At 43.2% G+C, this 21571-nt stretch overlaps 1 protein-coding gene across 4 annotated transcripts in view; it reads left to right on the plus strand.

Moving 5' to 3' along the window:
• STRN3 (striatin 3) overlaps window positions 1-21364 on the plus strand; it is a 125634-nt gene extending 104270 nt beyond the window's left edge. For all 4 annotated transcript variants that reach the window (XM_006116372.4, XM_075926978.1, XM_075926979.1 and 1 more), the window contains 5 exons: window positions 4482-4649; window positions 7405-7545; window positions 12478-12585; window positions 19479-19565; window positions 19665-21364. In XM_006116372.4, the coding sequence (XP_006116434.4) occupies window positions 4482-4649; window positions 7405-7545; window positions 12478-12585; window positions 19479-19565; window positions 19665-19834 (674 nt within the window). In that variant the 3' untranslated portion in view covers window positions 19835-21364. The remainder of the gene's footprint in view (window positions 1-4481; window positions 4650-7404; window positions 7546-12477; window positions 12586-19478; window positions 19566-19664) is intronic.
• The last annotated feature ends 207 nt before the right edge of the window (window positions 21365-21571 follow it).

The following is a 21571-nucleotide window of genomic DNA, read 5'->3' on the forward strand; positions in this document are numbered from 1 at the left end:
TTCTGGTGTGGGGCAAGTGCTTAATTTGTGTGCCTTTTGTTTTCCGCCTGTAAAATCAAAGTAATACTTACTCATTTCTTGTGATTCGAGAAACTTTAATAGAAAGTGGCATAGGAGAACAGAACTTTTTTTGGATATTTTCTAAGTTCTGCTAAACCTGTCATTAGAATTATCAAGGGTACATGAAGATATTTTTACCCATCTTTCTTCCTTCCAATTAGAAGGAAATATGCATTTAATACTTTTTGGTTTTGTTTCTTCTGTGATGGTAGTGTTAAAAGCTACATCTGTGCATTCTGTCATCTTACACAAGATCTGTGTAAAATCTACACTGTGCATGTTAGGGATGTTAAAGACTAGTCAGTCGACTATCCGATAAGCAAATGCTTATCGGATAGTGAGTTGACTAGTTGATTCTTTCCCCCTCCCTCCCTCCCCTGCGCCTTTTGCTGCCTTTATCAGATAGAGGCAGCAAAAGGCGGGGAAGAAGGGGTACTTCAAATGCTGCTGCTTTGAAACTCCAAGCTAGCATTCCAAAGGGACAGCTGCTGCATAGCTGATCTACAGCTCAGCTGTGCAGTGGCTGCCCCTTTAAAACGCCGCCTCTGGCATTTCAGAGGGGCAGCTGCCAAGGAGCCCGGGATCAGCTGGGGACTGTACTGTCATGCAGAGCCCAGGATCAGCTGGGAGTCCCCAGCTGACCCCGGGTTTTGGGGAGTGTTGTGCGGAACCTGGGGTCAGCATGCTGCTGACCCCAGGCTCCACAGCTTTGAAATGCACAAGAGTGCCCCCTGGGGACTTTTGTACATTTCAAAGCAGGCACGCCATGTGCGGCCTGGAGTCAATGGGACTTCCCTCTGGCCCCGGGCTGCAGGCAGAGTTCCGTATGGGGCTCTTGTACATTTCAAAGAAGGAATGGAAGTGCCTATCAAGTAGTCGATGGAAATTCCATTGATTGCTCAACTAGTCAATTAACCTCAATGTAACATCCCTAGTGCATGTTCAGTTTAGAAATTAAAACCATTTTAATGAGCAAGCTTTTAAAGAGTCTTATTTTAAAATATAGACAATGTATTAGTTCAAGGTAGTGGTACTATTTTCAGTGTAGTTTCTGGCAACTGTTAACTAGCATGCCTTCCAGCAACTTTTTATGGTTTTGTAAATAGCCCCCATTTTGTGTTGGTACATATTCTGTGTAGAACAGTCTGGACTATTAGGAGAGGTAAAAGGAGTTCTTCCTCTGTATTTATTTATTTTTTTGAAGTGTACTAGTCTAAAATAAAATCCTTCTGCATATTGGACTAATACAGAACCTATTAAAAAAAACAAGCATTCATTTGTGTACAGTGATCCCAATACTGAGAATTTTCCAGTCACAAATTTGTTTCCTAACGCATTCAATGACCATAATTCTTAAAAATACAAAAAAAAAAATACAAAAAGAATCAGTTTCCAAAGGTCTGCAAAAAAAAAAAAAAAAATCTGTCTTTCCTGTTGGCTGTGATAGTGACAAGTTTCACATTTAATTTTGAACACTTCTAGGACAGTATTTATGTGCAAATATGGCAGAGTAGACTAAGCACTTAATAAATACAAAGCAACTGAAAATGGCACAATTTGGATAAGTAGTTCTGCATCAAGTAGTTGTCTATATGGCTTCAATTTAGGGGTATTGTGCTTCAAATATGAGAATTTTTTTTATTAGGAGTCCCCATCTGTCTGCTTGTGGAATCTCCTGCCTCATCTGGAGGACATAAAGGTGCAGTTCAGACCAACTGCCACTTTTCCCTCTGCTGATCACATTGGAGATGGAGTATTTTAACAGTCCCATATCCCTATTTTACGTTTGGGTAGTTCAATGTGTTGTAAATAGTGTTTGGTTTTTTAAGTTATCTTTAGGTTCTTTCTTAGTATTTAATGTCAGTATTTTAAGATAGTTTTAACATTAAGTTAGGTTCTGGTATCCCATGGTAGGTTTGAGAGCCAACAAAGCTTCCTGATAAATTTGTGCCTCCTATAATGTTTCAGTGCCAGCCAGAGACACGCATAAGAAATGTCTTTACTGTGTTAGGTATGGGACAAATTCCTAGTAAATGTGCAACTGCTGTTCTTTCAGCAAACTGTCTCAGAAGAACAAGGAAATTAAGCTTAGGATATATCTCCTGGATACATCCATGAGACCTGACACAGAGCCTGGTCTGTCAGATCAGTCTTTCTTCAGTGTTCTGCTGCACTTAAAAGATCTTCAACTGAAAAGGGACACAACTGTCATTTTCTGAATTCTTCAAAGAAAGCAGTCAAGATCACCTCAAGCTGCAGCTTTGGAAGGGACTTCAAGTGCCCTCTGTAGCCCTGGAGCATATCTGTAAGAGCTCAGTACAGTTAAAGAGTGAGTTTTAAGATCATTTGAGGGCTTCAGTATTGTCCTCTGTGTGGGCTCCTTTACTATGCAAGAATTCAGTACTGAGCACGGCACTACCTTAAGGTCAAGAATTCTGCCTTTCTCGTCAGTACCTCATACATCACTACAAACAGATTATACAGCTACAGGACTGCTACCAATTTCTTCGGTTCCCTCACTTATGGTACCATCAGATTTACTGGTATCTAATCACCCAGAATCCTCTCTTCAGGCTCATGCTGACATGCCATTATTGATATTGTGTGTGATTATTATCTATTGAACATCTGACATTAAAATCTGATACTCCTTAATGATGACTCCTCAAGCCTAAACTGGTGTGGGACTCAGAAAAAAAAAAACCTGGGTCCATCTATGGATAGCTCCATAGTTAGAATAGAAGCATTGTTTTGGGAACCCCAAGTGAATTTTTCTTAAAGTTTATCAGAGGCTCTGTTACATCTTTCTAGCTTCTTTCTGAACTATGTTTTTCATTAAAAGACTGTGGTATCCTTGCCTCTCCTGTTGTCTATTACCTCCCTGTCCTCTCCTGCTCCCTCATTAAATGAGTAAACAAACACCATAGGATCAGTAATTCCCAAAGCTTGAGATAATGAAGTTTTTAAAAGTATATTGGAGAAGGAGGAGAAGAGGAAAAAAGGACATTTTCCTGGAGCCACTCATCTCAAAACAACTAACTTCTTCTCAAAGGAAGCCTCCAAGAGCTCTTTCATATCATTAGCTGGGAATAGGCAGCGTGCAGCACCCAAGCTAAGCAACTGGGGCAGGATCAAGCATCCCTAAAATGCTGGTTATGTGAGAGAGGAAGTAAGTGTCTCAAGAGATGGAGAACAAGAAGGCATTCTTTAAAAAAAATGTTTTTGGTGAGGAGACTGGCAGTGGGTATACATACCCTTCTATCCCAGAATGTTTGAGATGTCAAGTTTGTGAAAAGGGTGAGCCTGGTAAAAGCAGCTGTTAGAGCACTAATCTTGTCCCTCTCCCCCAACCACGAAGCCTGATCCAGCTTCTCTGCTCTGTACAGCTGGATATACATAGAAGAGGAGAGGAGCATCAGATTGCCTGGCCAGCCCCTTCTGTCATCTTAATTTAAAAGAAAATTTGCCTTACTTACAGCTATTTAATTCCATTTTATCATTTGCCATTGCAAACAGCTGAGGTGCCATCAGCCATGAAATTGATTTATATTCTGTTATAAATTAAAAATGAAAATGCCTGCAATCCAGGTCAATGAGTAATTGCTACCTAACTTATTAACTGCCTGGCTTTCAATAGTAATTTTCTGTATATTGACATTCCAGGTGAATTATGTCATAATTAAAGATGTTTTGAAAACAATTATCAATATTAATGTTTTCAGTAAAAGATGTGTGTGAAAACATTCAGATCGATTTTTCTAAAATATTCATTGCATAGGTTGAACCTCTGTACTCCGGCACCTTTGGGACTTGAGCCACGGAAGATCAGTATCGTCTAGCAGCATTACCAACACTTCCACTGCTTACTGGGTTTATAGAAAATATTTAGGGGTACATTAGAGCTAAATAACAACACAGAATACTGAGAGACAGGACATTTGTTATGGGACTGTGGGAAACTTGGTCACACCCATGAAAAGTGAACATCTGGCTAACTAAAATCATGCCAGGCCATGGATGTTGCCAGAACAGAGAGTGCTGAACTAGAGAGGTTCAACCTGTAGAAGCAAGTTTAATAGAAAATAAAGAGATTGGAATTTTGTTTCCAACCTCATCTACTCACTCTAAAACAACTAAATTAACACACACACACAGTGTATTGAATTATAAGTGTCTGCCTTGGATTCAATTTGAATTTAGTTCAGACTTCTATAATCTTTTCATTTTTTTGGAAGAGGGATTTTTTATTGGTCACTGTTTATAATATCTGTATATTATGTTACATACTGAAACTGGAAAATACGTAATAGGTTTTTGAGTTTACTGTAGGAATTACATTGTACCTAAGCAAAAACATGGTTTGTTTTTGTATTTGTTGTTGTGAGTAAAAAGCTTTAACTTGGATTTTTTTTCTTTTTCAGAGCCAAACGTTCTAGCTGGCACATTAATTGCTCACACAGATGCAGTCTGGGGTCTTGCTTATAGTGGTATAAAGAATCATTTACTGTCTTGCTCAGCAGATGGCACTATTAGATTATGGAATCCACCAGAAAAATTGCCCTGCATTTGCACATACAATGGAAAAAAGGGTGAGCGTGATATTTACATGTAAAGGTATTTCTCTTTAAAAATTTGTGTGGTGGGAGGATGTTTCCTCAGTTTGCTGAAACCAAGTATAAACTTGCAGTACTTCTAGGATGAAAGGAAAACTCCTGAAGCTCCCAGGAAATGCATCTGGGTGACCCTCTAAATTGAAGCCTTCACTCTTTTCTGCAGCCACCCATTCTTCCTCTTCAGATGCTGGCACCCTTAGTGAAATGAGTTCTATACAATCATTAGCTGGTTTTGGCAATCTTACTTTTAAAAATCTCATTTATTGCTAATAAGTAAGGTAGCTTTATTGTTTCTTTTTTCTGCATTTTGTAAAAACCCTAAAAGTAGTTCTTTGAGTGATTACTTATGTGAATGTGCCATGTACACAATAGTTGGAAAGTTTTCCCTGAGCAGTACCCATGGTGCCATTATGGCGGTGTATATGTGCCAGTGCTGACCTACCGCCTGCTCAGTTCCTTCTTATCACCAGTGACTGGCATTGGAGCTGCTCACTCTTGCTTTGGAAGCGTAGCTGAGAGACTTTTACCTCGATAGCCAGTTCATGTTCTTATAGTTCGTTCTAATTAGTATAGTTAATGTTACTTACTCTTTCAGACTTGGCTGTTTCTCCCCCACCCTCATTTCATTCCCTGGACAGGGACAAAGGTTTAAATCCTGTACAAGCTGTGGGAAGCCTATGCCTGAGGACAATCCACCCCAGTCTTGCCTCCAGTGTCTGGGAGAGGGACAAACTGACAAGTGGTCCCATTTATAGGCACGTCAATCCCAGGACCGAAAAGGAGAGAGATTATCGTCTCAAGCTCCTTCTCATGGAGGCAACATTAGGCTTCAGCCTAATGACTATCACTGACAACATGTAGCAATGCACCTGCCTCGGTGTGGGGCCCCTCCTCAAGGGCACCATCACCACTCCCTACCTTGTGAGCAGGGTATGAGCAGAAGGCATTGATGCCATTCTTTGGTGCCACACAAAAAAAAAAAAAAAGGTGGACCTAGGTTGGTCCCCAGTCAGGCCCTCGTTCAAAGGTTCTGGAAGGACGTGTCCTACAGTGGGACACTTACAGCTGTCACCATGCATCCCAGCGCCATTGACTCAGGGTCCACAAAGGAACTTGTCTAATCTGGTGCTGATGGACTTGTCCTTCAAGGAGGCCTTGGAAGATGGTATCTGTTCGAGAAGAAACAGGCAACCCAGGGGTGGATGGGGTAAACAGAACCACTTTATTGCCTTTGCACGTTTACTTCAGACATTAACACAATGTTTGAGTGGCCCCGAATTGGTAGTAGTAAGAACCTTTTGTCTATTTTAGTATATTAATTCATACGTCTGTCACTACTTTTCCTAAAACCTTATTTAGTAATGTTAACTCCCATAAAATGAATATTAATAAGCAAATAATACAGTTATACCCTCCCTTAATTACCATTTACAACATTTCTAATTAAATCAACACATTCCTATGCTACAAACTAAAAGGTTACAGAGATTACAAGGATTTTAACCCTGAAGATATTTTATACAGTGCCAATCAGGCTAAGCAAAAGAGACAACAAAGTAGAGCAGCTGCATGCTTATCTATTTTTCTAGGCTGCAAAATGAAGGGAAGGAGCATGTCCAACGGCAATGTCTGCTTTGGCTGAAATCCTTACTACCATCCCAGACCCATATTTATTTTACATATCCCAGCCTGATACATTCTCTCCTTGCCTGATACATTCAAGCTGCTCACAGTCTCATTGAAATGACAGCACAGTCTCCTTCACACCAGTTTTTACGTATGTCAGTGGTACAGGTCACAGCCTCAGCACTAACAGCGGCACTGACAACAGTGGCTCTGGCTCCTGTAACCTTTCCGGCGCTGGCACCTGCTCCTCTCTTACTCCAGCACCAAGGAAAGCCTAAGGCCATGCAGCACCAATCAGTGTTGCTTTGGTACTGATCTCCAGCACTGATGAGTTCTGCACCACAGTGGTCGGCATTGTATTACTCCTCACTTGCCATTGCCAAGAGAATGAAGGGGCTCCCCATATCTTCACAGCACATTTCATGGATCACATTGTGTGTACAAACATACTATGGCCACAGCCCATTCCACAGGGGTGCAAGTGTCATCTGCAGCCTTCCTTGCACGTGTTCCATTCTAAGACATCTGCAGGGAAGCAAAGGGTTCTTTGTTCATACCTCTGTGATGCACTGCACCATCACACAGCACACCAAGGATGTTGTGGTTTTTGGCAAAGCGGTCTTAAGTCAGCAAAGGCAACTACTTGGGAATCACCTATTGGGAGGGACATAAGCAAGCGCTTAAATTAAAAAACAATTATCTACCTCTCCCAACTGTTGTTCTTCAGGATGTATTGCTCATATACATTCTGAATCCTGCCTGCCTCCCTGCCGAGTAATCTGGCAATAAAGACCTTAGCAGGCAGCAGGTCAGCAGCAGCATATAAATAGCAGTGCCATGCCAGGGAGTTCCACAGCCAACCTGAAGGTACTGCTAGGAGAAAACTTACTGACGATTGTGCATGTAGCGCATACATACCTTATCGGAATGGACATAAGCAACACAACTCAAAAAGCAAGTTATGAGAGGTAGGTAATCATTTCTCTCTGTGGTAATTACTCTGGATGAAAAATGGGGAAGATCATTTAAACCTTTTAAACCTATAAAGATCGTAAAGGTTTTAGTTCTCTATCTGATCTTTTTCTTGTCTTTTTTTTCTTTTTAGAGCATGGAATACCCACATCAGTTGACTTTATAGGTTGTGATCCTGCTCATATGGTCGCATCTTTTAGCTCTGGCAGCACAGTCATTTATGATTTAGAAACATCCCAAACACTGGTAATGCTTTCAACACAGATAGACTCTGGTAAGTTAATATGAATTAGTTTTGTCTCATCTGTGCAATTTAAATATGGGCTTTTTCAAAAGCTTCAGTGTGTGATGAGCCAGAAGAGCATTGCTCCTTTTCTTTTCTATATTGCACAGTTTCACATTTCAGTTCTGGTGGGTATTTTTCTTATACTTTGTCATGTGGAGATAGCAAATCATAGAAAGAGATGAGAGAAGCTGGAATGATCTGAGGGATAAGTATGGGTGGTTATTTGTAAAGGGTTAGAGAGATGCTGAAAGAAATAGAACAAAAACATCTAAAACTAATAATGCAGCTAGTCTTTCAAGAATCAGTTCCCTGAATAAAATATGAAGGAACAGATTTTTAATTACATAACATATGGATGAATGTTCTATGTGGGAAATAATGTTTCTTCTTCAAGCGATTTCTCATGTGTGTTCCAATAGGTGTGTGTGCGCATGTCATGTGCAAGATCATCAGATTGTACCCATTGGGTCAGCTGTTGAAAGGATTGGCTTGGCACCTTCATGGCATGGCATATCTGACACCTGCCCTCTCAATTCCTTCTTACCGCTATTGACGGCCGTTGGAGCTTCTTTGTGGTCTTGCTTCACAAGAGCATTCTTAGTATCTCTTGTTAGTTCAGTTTACAGTTTCTCAGTTTTGTAGTTAGTGAGTTAGCTTGTGGGGTTTCCCTGATTGGGGAATGCTGCAGTGTTACAGGGTTCAAATTAAGGATGTTAAATTTAGATTCATCAACTAATTGAATAGTCGATGCACTTTGCATCGACTATTTGATTAGTCAATAAGGGCACCTCCGCATTTGAAATGTAGTAGGAGCCCTGCCGGCTCTTGCTACATTTCAAAGGCGGAAGCACCATGGGGAGCATGGGACCAGCAGGGGACTCAAGCAGGGCCTTCCCAGGGCTCTTGTACATTTCAAAAGTAAAGCGTGCGTAGGGAGCACTGGGCCAGCGGGGTACTGTACTCAAGCAGTCTGCTTTTGTCCTCTGCTTGCCCCATGCTCCCACAGCACTTCTGCTTTTTGAAACGTAGCAAGAGATTTGCTCTTGCTACATTTCAAAGGCAGAAGCGCCGCCAGTTCCCTGCTGTCCCTCTGCCCTTTCCCCTACGGACACTGTCCTGGGGGCAACCAGCTTTTAAGCCAGCTCTCCCCAGCACCAGCTCCTACTCTCCTCCCTCCCTCCCCACTTCCTTTGCTGCCTCTTGTCAAAGAGAGACAGCAAGGGTCGGGGGGAAGCGACTGGTCAAGTCAACTAGTCACTTATATCCCTAGTTCAAATCCTGTGAGAGCTGCAGGAAGCCCATACCCAAGAGTGAGCTGTACTTTTTAAGCCGTAAGTGTCTTAGAGAGAGCCATTAAACTGATAAATGCCCTGTTTGCAAGCACTTGAAGGCCTCAGACTAAAAAAAGAGCATCACCTGAAACTTCTGCTTATTGGGACAGCATTCCTAACTCAACCTATGCCAGAGTTGTCACCGGCTTGAGCAGCATAGGACCCCTTGGTGCCGCCTAAAGATGTCTTTAGGGACCCTCAGCACTGCTTCTGGCCACTGGTAGGTTTAAGCATGCGGCTCTGTTCCCATTCCCCAGTGCTGCACAAGAAGAAGAGTGAGAGAGGCCTGTCCCTAGCCAACTGTCCTCAAAATGACCTTAGTAGGGTATACCGTAAGTCAGGACACCAAAAGGAAGTGCAATAGGCCCCAGCACCTTTAACTATGGCCTCGCCAAGGTGCTCTTTGAGTCCGGTACTCCCCTGATAGGTTGGAATTGCCTAAGGAGTTGGTCCTTCCTTCCATGCCTGGCACTTCTGAGGCTGCTAGGGATTTTATCACTATGCCGGCGCAGTCCCCAATGTGGCAGGTCTGTCACTGGTGCTTTCGGTACTGACCTAGCACTACTTCAGCCTCCGGTGAGGTCCCCAGCACTGCCATCTCTGTCAGCATCATCGTAAGAGGCCTCCTCAGCACCATATATGATGCAGGAAGGCTAGCACCCAGGCAAGCCCACAATGATGCGATGCTGCTCGTTGTTGCCCTGATTTTGCTTCCTGCTAGTGTTGACCTCAGTGCCGCCATGGTTGGGCTCTGAATATTCATTGGGCGAGGAATCCTCCGAGTCTAGGAGAAGCCGGTATCAACCATTTTCCTGGCTCTGCTCCCTAAACCGTAGTTCTCAGGAAGCACTGGCACTAATGCCTCCCTGGCCGACGTAGTAGCAAGTATCAGTCGATTGACCTCTTTGAATCCCATGGATCAACCGCCAAGCCCAGTGGCTTCCCTCTAAGGCAACTTCAATGGCATTCATGTCCCATGCCCCACTGTCTGCTGACTCGGATTGATGCCATTCCCTGGGGGGGAGCATGTGTTAACACGTATTCACATGATGACAAGCATGGCACCAAGACTCCCCTCTCCTATCACCAAGTGCAGCACTTGAGACCTTCCTTGCCACCCCCCAGCACAGTGTACAGCACCAGCCATACAAGCAGGTAGCACTTGAATCTCTCCCCCATCCCCCTCGACAAGAAGGCCACGAGGTCTCAGTGAGTAGCACTTCTGCCACCATGCTCCCTGCCATGGATAACAAGGGCTACCAGGGCCTCCTACGATGAGTGACATGGAACCTGACATCTTCACCCTGAATGGCCCCTTGAGAGTGGCTTTGCTTCTGTTTAAGACAGTGCAGAACATGAAGATTTTATGGTAACCCTGGAGTCCATACCACTGATGGCCAAAGCCGTTGAGGTACTTCATGCCGTACAGACACGCCGTACTTCATGCCTCTTCACGAACCCAATAATGGAAGCAGTGAATCACAAGGGGCAGCCGGGACCTGCACCCAAGTCAAAGGGTGCTAAAAAGCTAGACATCTTTGGGCATAAGGTTTATTCCACCAGGGATCTATAATTGTGGGTGGTCAACCAGCAAGAGGTGCTAATTTGCTATTTAATTCCTAGGATGCCCTGGCTAAGTTCCAGGAGCTCCTCCCAGCTGACTCCCACCAAGAGTTTGCATTTTTGTAGAGGAGGGCAAACTGGTTGCCAGAACCTTCCTGTAGGCAGCCTTGGACTGTGACTCGGTGACCCAAGAATAGCTACTGCTGTCACCATGAGAAGGGTCTCATGGTTGCAGGTCTCTGTCATCCCTCCAGAGATTCAGACTACCATCCAAGACCTACCAATAGACTGTGTAGGACTGCCTGCCTGCACAGTCTGAAAGACTGTAGGGACACCTGTAAGTCTCTGGGGGGGGGGATCCATATCTTCAAGAAAGCCCTTCAACCCTCAGACCTCTGCTTCTACTCACCTAGTGGAATGCACATGAACAATCACTCAAAGAAAAACGGTTATCTACCTTTTGTAGCTGTTCTTCAAGATGTGTTGTTCATGTCCATTCCAAATCCCACCTACTTCCCATCTGTCTGAATAGCTGGGGAAGAAGGAATTAAGAGGGCGTGGGGTCAGCAGTGTCCTACATACTGTGCCATAAAGGTGCCATACTGGGAGTCTCCATAGCCAACCCAACAGATCCTGCTGAGGGAATATTTCTCTAACAGCTGTGCATGTGTTGCGAGCACACAGCCATTGGAATGCTCATTAGCAACAAATCTCAAAGAACAACAATTACAAAGGGTAGGTAATTTTTTTTTCTAACACAAAAGAAAGAAATGTAGAATTCTGAATGTACTTTACAGAATCAGTGTATCTTAATTGCTAAGTCTCTATCCACTGGACCAATAGGTTGAGAACTGTATTTAAATTCAGAGGGGTAGCCGTGTTAGTCTGAATCTGCCGTGTTAGTTGCATCTGACGAAGTGGGTCTTTGCCCACGAAAGCTTATGCTCCTACACTTCAGTTAGTCTATAAGGTGCCACAGGACTCCTCGTCGCTTTTGTATTTAAATTGTTATTGAATGTGGAGGTGAATGGTCTGGGAGGGAGGGAGGGAGGGTGCTGGAAAGTGATGGGAGTGGAGGTGCAGGGTCTGGGAGGTCAAAGGGAGGGTTCAGAAGAGCAGTGGGGAGGGAGGATGCATGAAGGGACGGGGTGCAGGGTCTGGGCATGAGAGGGATAGGGTGGGGCGCTTACCTGGCTTTGCATCTCCTGTTGTTCTCATTGGCTACAATTTGCAGCCAATAGGAAATGCAGGGGAAAACGCCCCCCCCCCCCCCCCAACTGTGCTGCCCTTCCTCTCCCTGCCATGCATCTAGCCTGTGGCTTCCCTGGATCCGACCCGTAAGTCTCAGGGCTCCTCCCCCAATGCAGTGGATAGGTGATGCTGGCTCTGGCACTCCAGCCATGGGGGGGTGGATGGGGGGAATCCAAACCACAGGTTTTCCCAGATCACAGATACCCAGATTAAGGAGGTTCAAGTGTACTATGAAATGCAAAGCTAAATCCATTTACTCTCTCTAAAGTATCTTGGATACATATACAGCCAATCCCTGAGTTACAAACACGTTACGGACCAAACGCTTGGCTGTATCTCAGAATGGTCGTAACTTGGAACCCATTGAGTTACATTGCGACAGCGCTGTTCCTAAGCGCAGGTCGCATTCATAACTCGGGGCCTGCATTTGCGACTGCTTTGGTCGTAAGTGCAGATGGTCGTAAGTTGAGGTGGCCGTAAGTTGGGAACCGGCTGTAGCCCAATGTCATAATTTTTATCTTTATCATACGCTGATTAGAGTGCGTGTGGATTAGTTCCTGCCCAGTAAAGCCAGAGCACATCACAAGTATTTCTGTCACTATGTATTTTATTTTAAAATTTCTCCATGTTCCTCATTCTTCAAGTTCCATCCAATAGCTAGTAATTCACTGGCTATTTTTAAAAGTGGTGTTCTCTTCAGCAATATTATTTCTTTCTGATTTTTATTTACTATTTAGCCATCAAATATTTTACCTATAACTTTCTGTCTTTTCAGGCTTGCAATCAAATAATCATATTAACAGGGTAGTAAGTCATCCTACACTTCCTGTAACAATTACAGCTCATGAAGATAGACACATCAAGTTTTTTGACAATAAAACGGGTAAGGATATTAAAAACATAGTGTATTAAACTGAGTATTGTTTAAAATAAATCTGGGTAAGTATGGAAGGCAGCTCTCCTCACAGATAAATTTCAACATGACCCAACGTTTCCATTGGTAAATCTTACAAAATTCTGAATCTATGTGAAGGAACATTGTAGGCTCTTTCAGTTATTTACAAGGGACTCATCACTTTAACCAATGAGTGCCAGTACCAAATCATCAAGGGGAAGACTGTTTTTCTTTGATCAATTCCCTTTCTGTACTAGCTTTCCAGTTATGGCTTTACTCCCTTTCACTCAATCTTGGTGGCGGCTTCTGAAAGACAGTCTTTCTTGGTCAAAATTTTCCCATGTTTAAATATTATCACAAATCCAAATTTCAATACTGTAACTTCTCCTTTTATAGATCAATATATATCAGCCTAGATTTTACCCACACTCTTACCAGTTATTGCAGAAATGCAGTGAAGAGCCCAGAATTACCCTAGATAGCTACTTCTGAGGTTGAGAGAGAATACTTTCCTTTTATTCGTGATGGGTTTTGATTGCCATGGATAATAGATCTGCTCCATCATTAAGTAGTACTTTATCAAGTGCCTGACCATTACCCTTCCCTTATTCTTTCCCATTCCTTGTCATTACCCTAAAATTAAACATGTCATCTGTTTCTCTCCTGTTAACTATCGAACCACGTCATTACCTACACATTAGGGATGTAAATCCCATTTAATTAATTAACTGGTTAAACATTAACCAGTTAATTAATTAACCAATTAAATGGGGATGGGCAGGCGGAGCCAGGCTGAAGCACACCCCCCCCATACACAGCAGGCCCTGCGAGTGTGGAACAGCTCCCTGTCTGCGACCAGCCGGGGTGCTACTCCAGCACACTAATTAACCATAACTTGTTAACTATTCACATCCCTACTACAGACTAGGGATGTAAAATCCTGGTTAATCAGTTGACTGGTTACCTGCTCACATCACTACTACAGACCTGTTGAAACAAGAAATAATTTTTTGTGGCCCCAATTTATTGGGGCTACGAGAGGCCCATTTTAAACTTGTCTACTTTGCAAGTTGGAAGCTCTAGAACAGGAGATAAGATGAGAGAATGGATAGAAAAATGTAGCTGCAGCAACTATGCTAGGGTATGTCATATAATGTTCCCATACTGCAATAAAAAGATTGAGAATCAGTGTATCCTCAACATGCAATATTTGGACTCTGGAAGTTTGGACCCCAGGGCTCGGCGGGTGGGGGGGATTTCACCTTTCTCTGCAGCTTCAGGCATATGCCCTTTCTTTGAACTAGAATAGATGGTGGATACCCTGTAACTTGATATCTCTTAAGATTTGAGTACTCCAGTAGCTCAGCGTGAGATTAGGGGTCTGTTCCAAGAAGTTCCGTGGCCCGTGATGTGCAGGATGTTAGATTAGATGATCACAATGGTTCCCTCTGACCTCTAATGAGGTTGAGTTTATTAGGGCACTATTTTTCTTTTCTTTAGAGCATTTCTCTGCTCTTCCACATTGGCTACCACATATTTAGAAAACTTAATCTTTATGTAAGGAACTATTTGTATTTAAATACATACATTTGAAATGTGTGTCTTTTGATATCTTTTGATATCTTTGCCATCATTTTAAAACAGGAGGGTGGCGCATGGCCTTCCTCTTCTTCCCGCTTCCCATACATGTGTATAATCCAGATAAAAACATTGCCAAAAGAAAAGCAGCCCTTTATGCTTCCAAATTGCCAGCCTGAGTCCCTGCCAAGAGCCTACCTTGAATTGGAAGCTAGAAATCTACAATAATGACCACTCTGTGTTTTCCTTGTGTTTTTACTAGAATGTTCTTTGTGGAAAAACTGGAGCCATCTCTAATCATATCTTGTGTATTTGTTTTACAGCAGTTAGTCACACAATGAAAGTTACTTAATTCTAGCAGGTATGCATGTATACAAGCTGTGGTTCTGAAAGATCATGCTGATGTATCAAAATTAAAATTCCTCGATGTTCCTCATACTGCCCTGCTACAGATCTGTGATGTTTTGCAGACGTTGTGTCCATTTATGTGTAACAGTGTAGTTGTCACCATGTTTACTTAGTCTGGAATTTAAAGTTATACACATGGATGTTAATTCTGGTATGATTCTAACATTCTTTCTTTCAATTTACATTATTCTTTGGTATCTCACATTAAATGGATTCCTTCGAATAATTCTGTCAAAAAATATTAAGACACTTCTTGGAAATTGATACTACTTCAAGTGATTGCTCGTGTTCATTCAGTCTGTGTGTATTCACCACATGAACTGATGCCAGAAAATTTTCCCTTAGCAGTACCCATAAGGGAGCCACCTCAGGCGCTCCCTGGAGTGGTGCGCACATGCCATGGTATACAGGGAGCCTCCAGCCCTCTCCACTCTCAATTCCTTCTTGCTGCCAGTGACAATGCTTGGAACCTGCTCGTCTCAGTGTTAGCTATTGCACATTTCCCTAGTTAGTCTTCATTTTCCCTCTATGTCTATTGTTAGTTCACGGTTCTTAGTCATTAGTGTAGATCCTGTAGGAATTAGGAATGTTAGATATCTCGGACTGTGTAATTGAATAGTTGTGTAATTGCATGAAATTTTTGTGATTACTATTCAGTAGCCCCCAGAGGTGGAACCAGCAGCCAGTGCATTCCTGACCTCACTCCTGGGAAGCTCCTTGCCACCCCGCGCTACTGCCTCTGCTCCCTCTCTTTGGGATGTGGAGCAGCCTCTGCCTGCAGCGAGCCTAGGCTTGGCACAGATAGAAGCTGCTCCATGGGATTCAGAGCAGCCTCTGTCCACGGGGAGCTTGGACCCTGCTGTGGACAGAGGCTGCTTTGTGGCAGCCTCCCCCACCCCCTGTACTGCTGCCACTGATAGAGGCAGCAGTGAGTGGAGAAGGGAGGCTGCACTGCAGAGCTGGCACTGGAATCAGCTTTTAAGACGACTCCCCCAGCACCGATTCCTACCTACCCCCGCTTGCTGCCTCTGTAGGAGGCAGCGCACCAGGGGAGACAGGTCCACTGGAGCCGATATACGCGGGGAGCTGACTTGATAGCCGGCTCTCCCTGCTTATTGACTCCAGCCTCTGCGCTGCTGCTGCCTCTCTATCAGAGGCAGTAGTGCAGGGATGGTGGGACAGACAGATCCGGTTCTTGTGGGGGCCCTGCTTAAAGCGAACTCCTCATGGGTGCCAGGTCCCGCTCTCTTTCCCCGCTCTCTTCCTCCCCTCCCCACCCACACCTTGCAGCCTCTGATACAGAGGCAGCATGGTGGTATAGTGTGTGTAGTGGATAGGATTAACCTGTAAGCCCAGGCTTATTGGTTAATTGTTTAGTCGACTATAGCATCCCTGGTAGGAACCTAGCTTCAGGCTGTGACATGCCCCGTTCCCTGAGTTTCAAGTCGCAGTTGTAATTGGCTCAAGCCAGTGAGTGTCCCCCGCTGCAAATGTTTGTGGTGCTTAAGAGAGACTCACAGAAGTGATAAGTGCTGCATTTGCAAGTCATTCAAGCCTCCCACTGAGGAGGAGAGGGACATTCATCTTAAGGCTCTTCTAATGGAGTCCACCTTAGCTCCGATGTGTGAACTTTCAGACTTGGCACTAAGCATGGGTGCCACCGGCACCACAGCACTGCTCACCAGCTCCATGCAAGCCTAGGCAAGGGCAAGTCTCCTGGGCCTAAGGAAGGACAAGCCCAGAACATTAATGCTGGTTGATTGTCTTGCTGTGGTTCACAGGTGTTTCAGGCCACTTCAGAGCGAGGGTCCCCCGCTCACTTCCTGCCCAGTCTTGGAGTGGTGTTGAAAAGTTCTGAATGCTGTCAATGCCAGAGGCCTTGCAGGCTGCCCAGGACGTCTTGGGCCACAAGGGGAAGCCAAGTATGTCACTGCCCCAGTCTCCACAGAGGCATCAGTCCATCTCTGGTGGAATGTTAACAGCCTCACCTCTGCATGGTAAAATAGTGATAGAAATGTAGCCGTGTTAGTCTGGGGTAGTTGAAGCAAAATGCAGGACAATGTAGCACTTTAAAGACTAACAAGATGGTTTATTAGATGATGAGCTTTCGTGGGCCAGACCCACTTCCTCAGATCAAATAGTGGAAGAAAGTAGTCACAACCATATATACCAAAGGATACAATTAAAAAAAATGAACAAATATGAAAAGGACAAATCACATTGCAGAACAGAAGGGGGATGCGGGGGGGTGGGAAGGGGGAGGAAGGAAGGTAAGTGTCTGTGAATTGCTGATATTAAAGGTAGGGAGAGTGGGATGTTTGTGAGTTAATGGTATTACAGGTGATAATTGGGGAAACTGCCTTTGTGATGGGTGAGAAAGTTCAAAGACTTGTTAAGTCCTTGTTGGCAAGTGTCGAATTTTAACATGAATGACAGTTCAGAGGATTCCCTTTCAAGTGCAGATGTAAAAGGTCTTTGTAGCAGAATGCAGGTGGCTAAGTCATTCGCCAAAGGATTAATGCCCACAAAACAGATATCAGACAAGATCACAAAGAGAAAACAGTTTCTTGCCACTTTAACCAGAAAGGACACTCTCTAAATGACTTAGCCACCTGCATTCTGCTACAAAGACCTTTTACATCTGCACTTGAAAGGGAATCCTCTGAACTGTCATTCATGTTAAAATTCGACACTTGCCAACAAGGACTTAACAAGTCTTTGAACTTTCTCACCCATTACCAAGACAGTTTCCCCAATTATCACCTGTAATACCATTAACTCACAAACATCCCACTCTCCCTACCTTTAATATCAGCAATTCACAGACACTTACCTTCCTTCCTCCCCCTTCCCACCCCCCCGCATCCCCCTTCTGTTCTGCAATGTGATTTGTCCTTTTCATATTTGTTCATTTTTTTTAATTGTATCCTTTGGTATATATGGTTGTGACTACTTTCTTCCACTATTTGATCTGAGGAAGTGGGTCTGGCCCACGAAAGCTCATCATCTAATAAACCATCTTGTTAGTCTTTAAAGTGCTACATTGTCCTGCATTTTGCTCTGCACGGTAAGAAATGCAAAGCCCGCACTCCTGCCTGGTCCCTGGTGGGGCCCAGAGCCACCGAGGAGAGCAGGCCAGGACTCCCCAGGACTTCAGCACAGATTTTCAGAGGCATGCATCTTTCCTGGTATGGACAATACACTTGGGATTGGTATTCTCCAATGTCCAAATGCTGTTTGCAGCTCCAGATTAGACCATCATAGGGCCCCCAGCAGTGGTGCTTCTGAAGATCCATAGTCCCACCAGAACTTCCTCAAGCAGGTGGCAACCAACTTGAACCGCCAAGTGGAGGAACTTGAGGAGCCAGTAGAAACCCTCTTTGAGGTATTGGAACAGTCAGCTCTGTTCAGAGTGGCCTTACTTCTTCATGAGGTGGCAGTCACCTTCCTCCATTCCCCCTATCTCTAAAAGGGCAGAAAGGAAGTACTTCATCCCAGTAAAGGGGCATGAATACCTTTACTTCCACCCAGGCCCCAACTCCCTGTTGGTGGAAGGTGTGAACCACCGGGAGAGGAAAGGGTGACCCTGAAGAGTAAGGACTGGAAGAGACTGGATTTATTTGAGAGCAAGTTTATTCATCTTCCAGCTTACAGCTTCAAGTGGCAAATTACCAGGCTCTCATAGCCTGCTATGATATAAATACTTGGCAAACTATCACCAAGTTTAAGTCCTCCCTCTCAGAGGACTTGAAGGAGTTTCAGGCCTTGGGGGAGGAAATGGCAACAGCTGCTTGAACAGAGCTCCAGGCTGCCTGTGATACAGCAGCTTGCTCCATGGCATTGGCTATATCTGTGTGGAGGGTGTCGTGGCTTTTCCTCTCCCTTTTCTTCTCCAGCATCTCTCCTCTGATGGGTCCTGTTCGCAGAGCAGATGGACACTGAGCTCCATGGATTAAAGGATTCCTCCATCAACTTCTGCACGCCCAGCCTGTATATCCCAGGACTGGTGTAAGAAATTCAGGCCTCAAACCCCATCTGCTCAGCCTTCCCAATCTCGCCAGAAATCAGGGCAAAGCAAATATGAGGGGTTTAGGAAGAGGTAATCCAAGGCTCCTGGATGTTTGCAGGGCCCTCACATACTATGTTGACAGAATAAGGCTATCTGCAGATCTGTAGAGCTCTTTGTCACCTGTGCTGATCAGATGAGGGGGCTCCTGGCATCCACTCAGCTAATTTCTAATAGGCCTATTCAAATGCAAGTGGTTAGCCAATCAGCTGGTGGGTGCTCAGCTCTGCCTGCTAGCCAGGGCTTATTCAACCAGAGCACAAGCCTTCTCCATAGCCTGCCTCACCAATGTTCCTGTCTTGGACATTTGTAAGGCTGCAGCTTGGTCTTCGGTGCATACCTTTGCCACGCACTATGCCCTGCTGCAACTAGCTTGAGAGGATGCTGCTTTCAGAAGAGCTGTGTTGCAGTCAGTATGTCAGTGAACTCCTCCCACCTCCGGGCATACTGCTTGCAGCCATCTACTTTGAATGGACATGAGCAATAACTCGAAGAAAAGACAGTTACCTGTTTTGGTAACTGGTGTTCTTCGAGATGTTTGTTGCGCATGTCCATTCACCTTCCTGCACTTCTTCCCCACTGTTGGAGTTGTCCAGTAAGAAGGAACTGAATGTGGAGGGGGGCCAGAGGCGCCCTATATTGCATGGCAAGTGCATTCACCATCTAGGGTACACATGAACTGGCTCCCCTATGGGTTACTGCTAAGGGAAAATCCTCTGGCACCAGTGCGTACAGTGAGCACACACGCACGTATTGAATGATATGAGTAACACATGTTGAAGAATACCAGTTATGGAAACAGATAACTCTCTTTTTATTTTGCTTTTAGGTAAAATGATCCATTCTATGGTTGCTCACTTGGATGCTGTCACAAGTCTAGCAGTAGATCCCAATGGAATTTATTTGATGTCTGGAAGTAAGTTTTAACTTTCTGTATTGTCTACCAGTTTTGATTAAATGAATTTTAAAGACTATGAGAACCTAACTTTTTTTTTTATCTTTCTTTTTAACATAGGCCACGACTGTTCTATTAGATTATGGAATTTAGACAGCAAGACTTGTGTGCAAGAAATAACGGCCCATAGGAAAAAGTTGGATGAGTCAATTTATGATGTAGCTTTTCATCCATCGAAAGCATATATTGCCAGTGCAGGAGCTGATGCCCTTGCCAAAGTATTTGTGTGACGCAACAAAACAAACCTGCACGATAACAGCAGGTCTGCTTGGACAAAAAAAAAGAGGGAATGCTTCACTGCCATCAATGAAACGGCTACTAATAAGACACTACATTTGATCTGCCTGGGCAAAGGCTGTATGTGGGGCAGGTATAAGTTGGTGAAAAGTCACCGCATCTTGAATAATGTCAGGCTTATTAATTTAACTGTAATTACTGTATTTTTTTGAGAAAAGAAAACCAGTATTTGTAGCCTGGACTGAACATGAACTGAGCATATGTCTGTTCTTTAGGTGTCTTTAAGCAAACGTGGAGTCTGATCTTACAAAAGACTTTTATTTTGGACTCTGTGTGCTGCCTTAGGGTTAGGAATGTGGTGCTCTTGTGGAGGGGAAGTGAGCTCCAAGAGTAGCTTTCTTTTCATCTCTTAGTGATCTTCTGTTTATCAGTTGAATGCCACAGATCCCCTTTTAAACTTTTATTTTGCTTTAAAGAAAAGGAAATTTAACTTAAAATATTTTAGCATTAGTTGCACAAAATGTTTGGATAAAATTCTAGTTTTTATAAGTCTTTTTATATATTTAGCCTGTCACAACAGTGCTCAAGATTGTATTGATGATGTTTTTTCTGCATTAAAGAACCCTAAAACACAGAGATCTCACTGACCCGCTGCCGTGTAACCACACTCTTCCCTTCTTTTGCCTAATACAGCTCCGCTAAGTCCTTTAATTAAGGATGCTAATTCATCGTCATTATCATCATCATCATCATCATCGCATAACTGTCTTCATAAATAAAGGACTGTAAAGACGTATGTTTAAATGAAACACAGAGGGGTTGTTAATACCCTCCCAGTGAACTCTTAAAAAATTAATCTTGGCATCCTATCACTATGTGATATTTTGTACATCTTACTGTATTTACAAGTTTATTTATCAAGAATTACCCATCTTGCTAATGGCCTATTGTTATTTATTTCACTTTTTGTTGGTCTTTATATCCTTTTATGTAGTGTGTTAAAGGGCCCTGTATATCTATTATGGCACTCTTTGAACAGTCTAAAATAGACTAAAAATGGGATATTCATGGTTTTTAAAGTTACAAACCAAGAATTTTTTTTTCTGGTTAAGTGTCTGGAGTGAAGTTGATTCCAGAAAAATAATCTTGTTTCAGGACTTTTGGAGTGAAAACTGTTTATTTGCGTTTCAAATAGAATACAAAAGTAGTTGAATCAAGATTCATAAATCTGCTGTGTTTGAACTAGTTATTCCCTGCTTTTAATTTTTTCAGATGTGCTTCAGTTTATGGTGTAACTAAAGATTTTGTTTGTGTAATGCATGATTAAGACAATAAAGTATTTTTTCTAGTCTTCCACAAAACTTTTCTGATCAGTTTGCGGGTTTTGATGAGTTTTGTAAGGTTTCTGTTTTACAAACTATGAATCAGCAAATTTTTAAGATTGTACCACTTAGCAAAAGTACAACAGTTGAAAAATAATGTATATAAAATGCATATAATAAATATTAAATGGTGTACCTGTATGTCACTGTTGGCTACATTATTTTGTGTCGCATATTTTAAAGGTGACATTTTATTCTGCAGTTTACTAAATTAGGAAACAAAGTTCCAAATTTTAGTAAAATTACCTCTTGTTATGCTGTTTAAATTAAATTAACTGCATTGTTTTTGAAAACCTGGTAATAATTGTTGGGATATAAACACATTTTTAGTTAGCAATAACAACACCC

The sequence above is a fragment of the Pelodiscus sinensis genome, chromosome 4 (genome assembly GCF_049634645.1).
Source record: "Pelodiscus sinensis isolate JC-2024 chromosome 4, ASM4963464v1, whole genome shotgun sequence".
Classification (NCBI taxonomy): domain Eukaryota; kingdom Metazoa; phylum Chordata; order Testudines; family Trionychidae; genus Pelodiscus; species Pelodiscus sinensis.